Here is a 10,822-nt window from a genome sequence, read left to right on the forward strand (position 1 = left end):
AAACATTTTAAATAAATTAATTATTATTATTTAGTGTTACCCTTAATATTAATAGATCATTATTGCTATTGGTGTTGTTATTATTATCATTATTATTTTAGTGGGGTTGTGGAATATTTTGCATGTGAGGAGATCTATTTCTTGTGCGAAGCAGTTTTACTTTCTTTAGGTCCTCAGGTGATAACACAACATTTCCACAATTCAGTCAGAGGTAAAACTAACAGATAAAGCTCACTGACTGTCTCTGGGGTAGATGTGAGGAAACTGAGTTTACCTGGCAGGCTTCCCATTGATAGTTGCTGTATTGTAAAGATAACCCTAATAAACAGTAAACAGTCAGATTAACCTCTGTCATATTAACAAAGCTGCTACTATTAAAGTTGCTAATGTGCTAGATTTACACTTTGTGTGCAAATGATCAAACTTTGACAATAATCTGTGGTATTGGTGGTGCCCGAAGCAGAGGGCCCCTTACGTTAAATTCTTCTTGAAGGGCCACACAAAGGCGTGTGCCGGCCCTGGGCCTGCTGACTCCTGCAGTAGCTTGTGGACACCGCTCACATCCTGACCACAGGGGTCGCTGATGCGCCGGAGTGCTGAATCTTAACTGCACCAACTCAAGAGGAAAGAGAAGAGGAAGAAGAAGTACTTCCGGTGACTGTCAACATGGCGTTTAATTTTGGCGGTGCCGCGGGCAGCACAGCGTCAAGTGAGTGGGTTTTAAATACATTGGAGAGAGTTTCAGTGAGGCTGGAGACATGCTGCGCTTTTACTGTGTAGGTGGCGTCACTCTGGTGTGTTTACATAATCGGTAAATGTAAACAGTTAGCCGTTAGCTCACATCCAGCTGCTGTAGCATGACATCAGCTACCGGCTAATGATAAACTTCACGGGACATGCTCGCTGTGAAGTGAAGACACGTCAAGTTTACTGTATAACCACACGTGTAGTGGCTCGTTTTCAATTTAAAGTGGACTAGTTAGCTGTTATTATTATTAATATTCATACATTGTTAGCTGCTGTGGCCAGCATTAGCTTATGAGCTAGCGTTGATCAATGTGAGCTAATGTTTATTATTGATTTTAGAAGATGATAGAATCCCTGCACTGTTGCTGCACTGTCTTATAACACCCAGTACCCACAGCATCATCTGTGTTCTTGCGAAGGCCACACATGTTATAAAATGCCATTTTAAAGTAGGCTAGTTAACCTATGTTGTTATTCATACAACGTTATCGTAGATGTTATGGCTAACACTATTTTTTGGATTAATTTATCTTTATTTAATCAGGCAGTCGCATTGAGATCAAGATCTCTTTTCCATGAGAGGCCTGAGAACAAGAAACATTCACAATCAGCAACAAACAATTAATCACGAGCAGCAACAAAATTATTATCGTCACTAGCTTACGAGCTAATGTTTATCAATGTAAGTTAAGGATTATTGTTGATTTTAAAGAGATGAGTGTAACACTGCACTGTAGCTGTACTGTCCTAGAATGCCCAGCATTCACGGCACTCTCTGTTTCCTTACAAAGGCGCCCCCGGGTTTTCATTCGGTTCATTTGGTGCAAAGACCACAGCATCCACAGCGTTTGGCTTTGGCACCGCAGCCACCACCACCACAGCCTCATCTGGATTTGGCAGTAAGTCCAGTTCCCTGATCCTGATCCTCACTGCCAGAGGCTCCTCCGCTCACTCGTGACCCATAGTCATCACGGCCTGCATGGCGATGTCGATCAGAAGTTGCCGGAGAGACACACCAGTGGCTCTGTCTGATCCACTGGGTCAAAGAACATTTGTAGCAGCTGGGAGTTAACCAGATGTGCAGTTGGTGTCTTGAGTAATCTGATCTCAAGTGGTCAACACTAAATTCTGGTCTGACTGCACCCATCTGTGTCCTCACTGCGTCCTGAGATCTGATCATTCAGACTACTTAGGAAGCTGGTGTGGGACACATGGTCACATTCTTTTCGCTGTGTAAATGCAAAATCCGTCCTGGGCCAAATATGAAGGATCACCTACTCAGCTGTCGTCCTCTGCCCCACTACACTTTCTCAAATCAATGATCAAATGTATTTTGAGGCTTCTCAGTTTAGTTATGTTCAATGTTCATGGTCAGAATAGAATGACCTTTTGGTACTTTTCTTAAATTTGTGTTTCTTCATAGCGCAGCTGCTAGAGATTCATTCAGCCCCTTCTTACTCCTCGCTCTTTCTCTCACAGAGAAACATTGTTATTGGACACATCTGTCAGCTCATAAATTACAGTCGTAATTATTTGCATATTGAGCATGTGAGATCCCATCACAAGTGACACAAGAGACACACTCAGGACACATTTAAATGTGTTGCGACACATGTAATAAAAGCTGTTCTCTTACAATCTGATCACCCAGAACAGATGTTAATACCATTTCTGTACGGGGGCTTCATCTTAAAGATTTAGATGGTTATTGATGCAAAGCGGCATTAGTCTTTCACCTGTTTTTGCTCTAAAATAAATGCATATTGTTATTGAAATTATCAGATATTAATATGAGATTTTAAAAATAATTGTTTGCTGCTTGTGATTTTGAATGGAAAAACATGATGTATTCTATCTGTGTAGGTTGTATTCATTGGCTCTTTGGTTTCCACAGGGTAATAGAAAATGGAGAATATTCTTTGGCTTTGACAGATGTCAATATATACTTGTCCCCATACAATAGTTGGCTTTCAGTGAAGATAATAAGACTGACACTATAAATGTATTTTCTGAGAAAAAATCAATACAGCATAATATCTGTCACAATAGATATGTAAACAGTTTGAACCGAAACTGCTGTCATATTAGATGTTGCCCATTTTCTTTTACTTGCTAAAACAAAGTTTACTTGTTTCACTCAAATGAAAATGTTTATTCTCTGAAGCTCTTACAGCCCCTGGGTTTGGGGCAGCCACCACCACTGCTGCTGCACCAGCCACAGGATTTGGTTTTGGCTCCACCAACACTGGTAAGATATACAGCTTATTTATAAAGCACATGTTTTTTTATAAAATTCTTTAGCTGTATCTTTAAGGCACTTAACAACTGCTGTTTACTAAGCCCATATTATGCCTGGTGTCCTGACCTTTACTCCTCCATGTCATTCTCTCTTTCTTGCTGCCTGCCTGCACTGGTTGCAGGATTTGGGGGGCTGGGAGCTGGAAACACCACGGCTGGTGGGTTTAGTTTTGGGGGGTTTGGTTTAAATGCCAACCCGGCAGCAATCAGCTTTAATGTGGGGTGCTTTGGTACAGCAACCACCACTGGCACTGTTTTCAATTTTGGTAATAGCCTGGCTAGCACAGGTAGATGACCTTTGATTGATTACTTTGTACCGTCTGTGTCTGTAAACACACATTTTCATCCATACTCACGTCTCTGTGGTGCAGTGATTTTTCATCTCACTCAGTGATTTATCTCATAACACATGATGCATTGTTGTTTCCATTTGCATGAAGAGACAAAATTTAAAATAATGCACTAATTTCATTTGATTGCTTTTGAAAGCCACTAAATTTTCACCTGACATGTAAAACAGAAGAACAGTGGTAAATGGAAAGAAACTAAACTTTTCTTGAAACTGAATAATCATGATTTTTTTCCCGCTTCTACTGACATCAGATAGACAGCAATTTCATTCTGTCCTTCTCTCGCCTCTTCTTGTGGCTCGTCTTTTGTCTCATTTCACTTGATCTGCTCTGTTTTATCAGGCACATTCGGTGGCTTTGGGACGACTACAACCACTGCTGCTGCGCCAGGGTCCACTTTTAGCTTTGCTGCTCCCTCGAACACCACAGGTCAGCTCCCTTTATATTTCATACCAAGATATTATGAGATTAGGAAAACTTAAAGCATGTAGAATGAAAACTAATTTAGGTGATATTTCAGTGATATGGAGGATTGGAATAAAATATGGAATAAGTTTAAACTAGAAAAATTGTTTGAATGATACTCAAACAGTTTTTAAGGTCAAATAAACTCTTGACAGTTAAGCAACATTGCCTCTATTTTCTGTATAATTGGTATCAAACAACATGGCACTTTCCAATAAACTTTTGTAATAAAAACAATAAAATTGTGAGGAAACTAATTAGAGTGACATTCAGAAGAGCACAGCCCATGGTCCACAGTCCCACCAAATTGCCCACTCATAGAGATCAGTCCCCTGAATATATAGATTTTTTTCATTAAGATCCATGAATTGTGGCCAAACATTAATTGGTTCTTTGTTGGCCCATCTCACATCTCACATCCTTCCACCAAGTTCTGTGGAAATCATTGTTATTGCGTAATCCTGCTGACAGACAGACGAAAATGTTTCATCTTTGGCGGAGGTAATAGGAGAAAAAAAAGCTTTATTATATCCCTCAGTCCTCTTGACCATCCTCCCAGAACTGTTATTTACTGCCTCATGCTCAGCTTTGTGTTTAAATGCCAACACACATAGAAGCTTCCACAAGATGTCTCACTCACTCCACCCCAACATGAGTCAGTTTGCGGTGATCCTTCGGCAAAACCGGCAGTTTATTTGTGTAGACTGTGGATTATATTTTCTCACTGTGCTGGCACACTCTTCTCTTTTAGGAGGCCTGTTTGGTAACACACAGAACAAAGGGTTTGGATTCTCCTCTGGGCTTGGCACTGTAACCGCGCCTGGAACAACAGGATTTGGGACGAGTTTAGGAACAACTGGTCTTGGAGGGTTCGGAGGCTTTAATATCCAGTCAACTCAGCAACAGCAAGGTAAGAGATCAAAATTACCAATACCACTTTTAGTGTCATGATTTCTCTCATTTTAAAACCAAGCAAAGGTTTATTATTATTATCATATTTTCAAGTGTTAGTAGTAGGGCTGTTCGACGTCATCGATTACGTAAATACGTTGATTTGCATAAGGTCCATTGACGCGTCGTAAGGAAGTTGACTGCGCCTAGTCAAAGCATGGATACAAATCACCCACGATCGACCACGGCCCGGACCCAGACGCTTCTCTGTACGGACCCAGACATATATGAGATTTCGACGGAGCGTTTTATTTTAATCTGGCACTTATTTTTAAGAGGCCATTTTCATAAGCTGTTTATTTAGTTTTTAAACCTTACTTTACACTTAAAACGAGAAAAGAACATTTATTTTATTCTTATTTTATTATTAGAGAACCCTCCAGTTCAATGTGAAAATGAACAATAAACATTGTTGAAATCTTATTGAATTGTCCTTTTTATGTAGGAGTCAGTTTTTGACAGACAATAACACAGCTACAAGGCTACTTCAAAATATATGGCACTGAATCATAACACATGTTAGACATTATGACATTTCAGACCTTTGCTTGAGGAAATGTTATTTTTTATAAATTCATTATAAAAAATGATCAAATATGAAAAAATTATCGATAGGTGCAGCCCTACTTAGTAGTGTTTTTACAGTGTTTTGCGCCGTTTAAATAAAAAATTAAAAAATAAGACCCACAATGTTAATAACTTCAGAAACTGTGCTGTTCATGTCTTGTTGCTGTAGAGGGCAACAACAAGCAGAAAGGCACAATCAAAGCATTCACGTTATAATTAGCTGAGCGTTGCACACAAATATAGTTAAGATTTACTCATAGATTTGTGACCTTCCACATTTTGTAAAAATAACAGTTCTTTATCAGTAGTTTTTTAAGTACATAGACAAATATAATTTTACTTCTCTTCCACTGCAGCAGGAGGCTTGTTTGGCCAGCAGCAGAGTCAGACTCAGCCCACTCAGCTTTACCAGCAGGTCACCGCGCTATCAGCTCCCACCTTGTTGGGAGATGAGCGTGACACCATCTTGGCCAAATGGAACCAGCTGCAGGCTTACTGGGGCACCGGGAAGGGCTACTACAGCAACAACAACCCACCTGTGGACTTCACCCAGGAGAACCCATTCTGCAGGTTCAAGGTAAAAGTTCATTACAGAGGTTGCAAGTGTTGTTTGTTTCATTTGATGTTGAATAACAAATGTTAGTCGTCTGTGTCTTGTGTTTCTTAGGCAGTGGGCTATAGCTGTGTCCCAGTGAGCAAGGATGAGGATGGTTTAGTGGTTCTGATTCTTGGAAGGAAGGAAGCTGATGTGCGAGTGCAGCAGCAGCATCTGGTGGAGTCTCTCCATAAGGTGCTGGGAAACAACCAAACACTCACTGTCAATGTGGATGGTGTCAAAGCCCTGCCGAATGACCAGTAAGTGTTTATACAATGGTACTGCTTCCACACATATGGTCTCCTCATTACTAATGTAAATAATGGGGATTTTTCAGAAATGATAAAAGACAAATAATGATTATCATCTCATTATTAACTTTGATGTGTCCTCTGTCTCCCAGGACTGAGGTGATCATTTACGTGGTGGAGCGTTCCCCTAATGGCACCTCCAAGCGGATCCCTGCCACCACACTCTTTAGTTATTTGGAGCAGGGCAACGTCAAGCTCCAGCTCACACAGATTGGAGTGGCCATGTCCGTCACACGCACAGAGTTGTCTCCAGCACAGCTCAAACAGCTGCTGCAAAATGCTCCTGCAGGTACAAGTGTTTTTCGTGTGCATGTTCGTGTCATCTTCTTGCTGATTTCAACAAAATGTTGGTCTGTGATTCGAATCATCTTGAATTGTAACCAAGATGTCGTCTCTTCTTATTAGGAGTGGACCCTATCATCTGGGAGCAGGCCAAGGTAGACAACCCTGACCCAGAGAAGTAAGTCGATTAAGAAAATATATTCAAGCCATAGTGTATGAATAATGTGTAGAGGGGGAGAAAAGTTACAAAAGACTGGTAGTTTCTGGAAATCTTCCAGTTTCTGCTTTGATTTACTCTCAAGTAGTCTTACTTCTTACTGGGTAACATCACTCACTCTATCAAAACCGTATGTCCTATGGCACAGCTTCAGTATACTTCACAAAATTAAATGTGTCCAGCAAAACACCATACTGGAAATCAGATCAAGCAGTTCCAGTCTCTTAAAACCTTCCAAAGAAATTTATGTATCCCCAACTGGTGTCCAAACGGAGCTTAAATCACATTAGTTCACTGGTTTGACTTCAGGAGAAGATTTAGTTTAGCCAACAGTCAGAATGACCACAGTTATGAGAATAAGACCCAGATAAAAAACACTGGAATTTTCTTTTCAGAACTGATTTCATTGAGGCTTCACGTCTGTGCAGCGGCCCGGGTTCGATTCTGACCTGCCGCCCTTTGTTGCATGTCTTCTCTCACTCTCTGCTTTTCATTTACTTCTTTAAAAAACAGTGGGTTTTGTATCACCCATATTCACAAATCATAATTTGCATCATAAGACTTAGCAAGGTGCGATGCTGGACCCAACATGCCCCAAAGCAATGGCAACTTAACCAGATGCCAAATTCCATAACAGGAATGTGATATAAAGTATTAAAATAATATTTAACACCCTTTATTCTTCTTATATGGTGCTTACCCAGTGGTCCTTACACCATGAAGGCAAGTCAGCGAAAAGCTGCGGCAGCATGTTGTCACTGAGTCTCGTGATGTTTTTCTTCAGGTTGATCCCAGTTCCTATGGTGGGTTTTAAGGAGCTCCTTCGCAGACTGCAGATCCAGGAGCAGATGACCACACAGCATCAGACAAGAGTGGATGTAAGTCAAGTGAAAACTCTGCTGCTTAGTTCTCTAAATCTGCTTCACTCAACGCCCTTTCACCATAGATGTTAACGGCAGTACAAGGGATGCTGAGCATAACACTCTCTGGGGAATGTAGGTTTTAGGATCTGTTCAGCTGGTGACACTAATCTATTCTACTTTATTGTTCAGCTTTAGTAATATATAAGGAGTATTTACAGATTGTGTTAAAATAACATTTTAGATCTGTGAGAAATCTTTCTACCTGTTTTCACTCACGAACATGTATGGCCCTACAGATAATCTCCAATGACATCAGTGAACTGCAGAAGAACCAGGCGACCACAGTTGCAAAGATCGCCCAGTACAAGAGGAAACTGATGGACCTCTCTCACAGAGTGCTGCAGGTAGCCGCCTCGTTTTTCTAACTTAATTCTGTGAAAATGTGTTTGCTGTTACTGGCTCTCCTTTTCCTAGAACTGTAAAATGAACTCTGTCGACTACCATGCTGACCTCATGGGGTTTGAATGAAGGCTGTGTCACTGTCTGACTCCTCCTCATCCTTGGCTGTTTTATGGCAGGTGCTGATTAAACAGGAGATTCAGAGGAAAAGTGGTTACGCTATCCAGGTGGATGAGGAGCATCTCAGGGTGCAGCTGGACACGATTCAGTCTGAACTCAACGCCCCCACACAGTTCAAGGCAAGTGTGTCTAACCTCTAGCAGGTTCAAGTACTCTCTGCATCAAGTCATCAACACTTTAAATCAGGGTGGGAAAGTAAAGTCATATTTACAGTTGTTTTAATTAACAAGCACTTTTTAAATTTAGTGTAAAGTAATAACTACTTACTAATAAGTCATTCTGGAAAAAGCACTTTACAGTCCTGTAATTATTTAGGCTATAATAAAATATATAATACTGCAGTCACACAGTCCTCATTTAGTCAAGTGTCACTATATTTTGTGAATGGACATTACTGTTGTGGTTTTGGCTGCTGTTAGAGATCAGACTATTCCCTGAGAAAAAAAACGTTATGAATTATACTTGTATTTATTATTTGTCATTTTTCTGTTTTGCTTATCTTCCAGGGTCGTTTGAATGAATTAATGTCCCAGATCCGGATGCAGAACCACTTTGGAGCAGTGAGATCAGAAGAGCGCTACAGTGTTGATGCAGATCTTCTCAGAGAAATCAAACAAGTGAGATTATTTTTTATATCCATGTCCCATTAGTCTTATCTATGGACTGTATTTACAGAGCAGGACTGACATCCAGTCAGTATGCTTGTGTTTAAATTAGTTTTAGTTTATGCTATGAGTAATTTAAGTATGCTTAGAGGTCAATCACTGTTGCATTTTCCATGTGGTGTTGTTAGGACTTGGCGTGTATTCCAGTCACAGTCAATAAAAATGTCAATATAAGTTTTAATAAGCCCTTCCTCATTAAGCATTGCAAAACTTCTCTCTCCTCATGGGATATATGGAGCAATGCTTGATTGCTAGTTCAGGCAGCCAACTCGAGCTGCGCTTCCCCTATCACGTGACACACATCATGTGACATTCCTCACTCTCCACAATCTTCTATAATACTCACCCAGCCTATTTTGTGGCCTATTTAAGATGAGAAAATGTCCAATCCCTCCCTTTGCTTGCCCCCACTGCTGCGTCAGTATTGCTGCCAGTAGCTTCAGCCCCAGCATCCACCTGTAGGCTCAGACAGGGGGTTATAATCATACACCCATCATGTCTACATAATCATATCTGGGGGAATGATGAAGTCGGTGCCTAGACGCCAAACGCTTACATTTTCTACTGTTGCAATAAACATTTGTAAACTTGAGTTCTCTGACTGAAGTTTCAGAAGTCATTTCTGCCTCACTCCTAACTGATTGGGACTCCTCTGGAAAGACAAGTGATTTCCTAATGATTTCCTAAAATGCCAAATCATCTTAAAATTATGACCAAAGTTGTGTCATTCTGAGATTTTTTGTCCAGTAACTATTCATCTCCAATTCTTATGTGGTTTATAAACACATGCTCAGACCTTTTGAATGCTCAGACTGAATGCCTGTCTTTATAACAGTTTGGCATCAACTGAACCACTGTTGACTTTTCTCTCACTCTCAGCACTTGAAGCAGCAGCAGGACGGTCTAAGTCATTTGATCAGCGTCATCAAAGACGACTTGGAAGACATCAAACTTATTGAGCACGGGCTGAGCGACAGTGGACACATGAGAGGAGGCATCCTGAGCTGATTCTACACAACCAAAGTAAACACACGTGCTATGACTCTAGTCTCTTAAAAAAGGGCATCTGAACATTTTTCAGAGAAAGATCCGTTTGATGTAATTACTTAAGACAGGTCCCACTGTCTGTACCAGCTAATGCAAAGACTCAACATCTAATAATAGCTGGCTTCCCTTATGTCTGATCAGATTATGGATATGAGACTATACGTGTGACAGCATGTAAACAAGTCATGTCGTGATTGACAACATTGTAAATACATATTTGTATTTCCTTTTTTATGCTGTTTAGGATATTATTAAAATTTCATTTACATTTAAAAAAAAGTCTCTCACTGCAGCTCTTTCCTCATCTATATTCTTGTTTTTATTGTGAAGGTTGTACACATTGGCATTTGTTGTGGTCATTGTGTTTACGTCGTCAGGCTAACCCTTTCCAACATCTCATCAAAGCAGGGCTTGAGTTGATAGGATTCATTTCCCTGAATTACGTCCACACACGCATGAAAGACTGATTGGCAGTTAAACTTATTAAGCAGCTTTCAAGGATGGATTATATCCCCTCATGCAGAAGGGTCACCCACATCTGAAGGGTCTTAGCTACATGCTGGTGTTGAGACCACAGGTAGACAGAAAGTAAACTTTCACACTTGTAGAAGCAGTGAATGATGATTTTAATTTTGTGGAATGAGATCATGGAAAACATGGGACAGACAAAACAAGGCAGGATTGTGATAATAACTAATATTTTCTTATTTTCTCAATTAACCATTTAGTCCATGAAATATCAGAAAAATTACTTTGAATGAATAATAGGTTAAGTTTTTCTCATTCCTCCACACCGGCGACAGCCAGCGTTCCTGATGTATCACATTCACAACATTAAGTCACCATGACCTTTGACCTCCGATCAGTTCATCTGTAACGGGAAGA

The 10,822-nt window shown here is 40.4% G+C and overlaps 1 protein-coding gene across 6 annotated transcripts; it reads left to right on the forward strand.

Annotated features, from left to right (window-relative positions):
• Positions 1-560: 560 nt before the first annotated feature.
• nup54 (nucleoporin 54) lies at positions 561-10,216 on the forward strand. 6 transcript variants are annotated; one of them, XM_069513247.1, is made up of 15 exons: positions 561-709; positions 1,539-1,646; positions 2,912-2,995; positions 3,168-3,332; positions 3,738-3,824; positions 4,612-4,770; positions 5,735-5,955; positions 6,046-6,233; positions 6,377-6,573; positions 6,690-6,744; positions 7,568-7,661; positions 7,943-8,050; positions 8,225-8,344; positions 8,732-8,842; positions 9,770-10,216. In XM_069513247.1, the coding sequence occupies exons 1-15, from the start codon at positions 667-669 to the stop codon at positions 9,896-9,898; spliced, it is 1,869 nt and encodes a 622-aa protein (XP_069369348.1). In that variant the 5' UTR covers positions 561-666; the 3' UTR covers positions 9,899-10,216. The 6 variants fall into 6 exon arrangements, with proteins under 6 accessions (XP_069369348.1, XP_069369350.1, XP_019938100.1 ...); XM_069513249.1 differs by having other exon boundaries at positions 3,168-3,203; XM_020082541.2 differs by lacking the exon at positions 3,168-3,332.
• Positions 10,217-10,822: the final 606 nt, after the last annotated feature.

This window comes from Paralichthys olivaceus, chromosome 18 (genome assembly GCF_024713975.1).
Source record: "Paralichthys olivaceus isolate ysfri-2021 chromosome 18, ASM2471397v2, whole genome shotgun sequence".
NCBI lineage: Eukaryota > Metazoa > Chordata > Actinopteri > Pleuronectiformes > Paralichthyidae > Paralichthys > Paralichthys olivaceus.

What these genes read in the sequence shown, in the direction of transcription:
- nup54 (XM_069513247.1), top strand. Translation starts at nt 667, where the DNA reads ATGGCGTTTAATTTTGGCGGTGCCGCGGGCAGCACAGCGTCAA. An exon ending in TTTTGGCTCCACCAACACTG is followed by an intron (nt 2,996 to 3,167) that starts GTAAGATATACA and finishes CACTGGTTGCAG; the next exon opens with GATTTGGGGGGCTGGGAGCT. An exon ending in TTCTCAGAGAAATCAAACAA is followed by an intron (nt 8,843 to 9,769) that starts GTGAGATTATTT and finishes TCTCACTCTCAG; the next exon opens with CACTTGAAGCAGCAGCAGGA.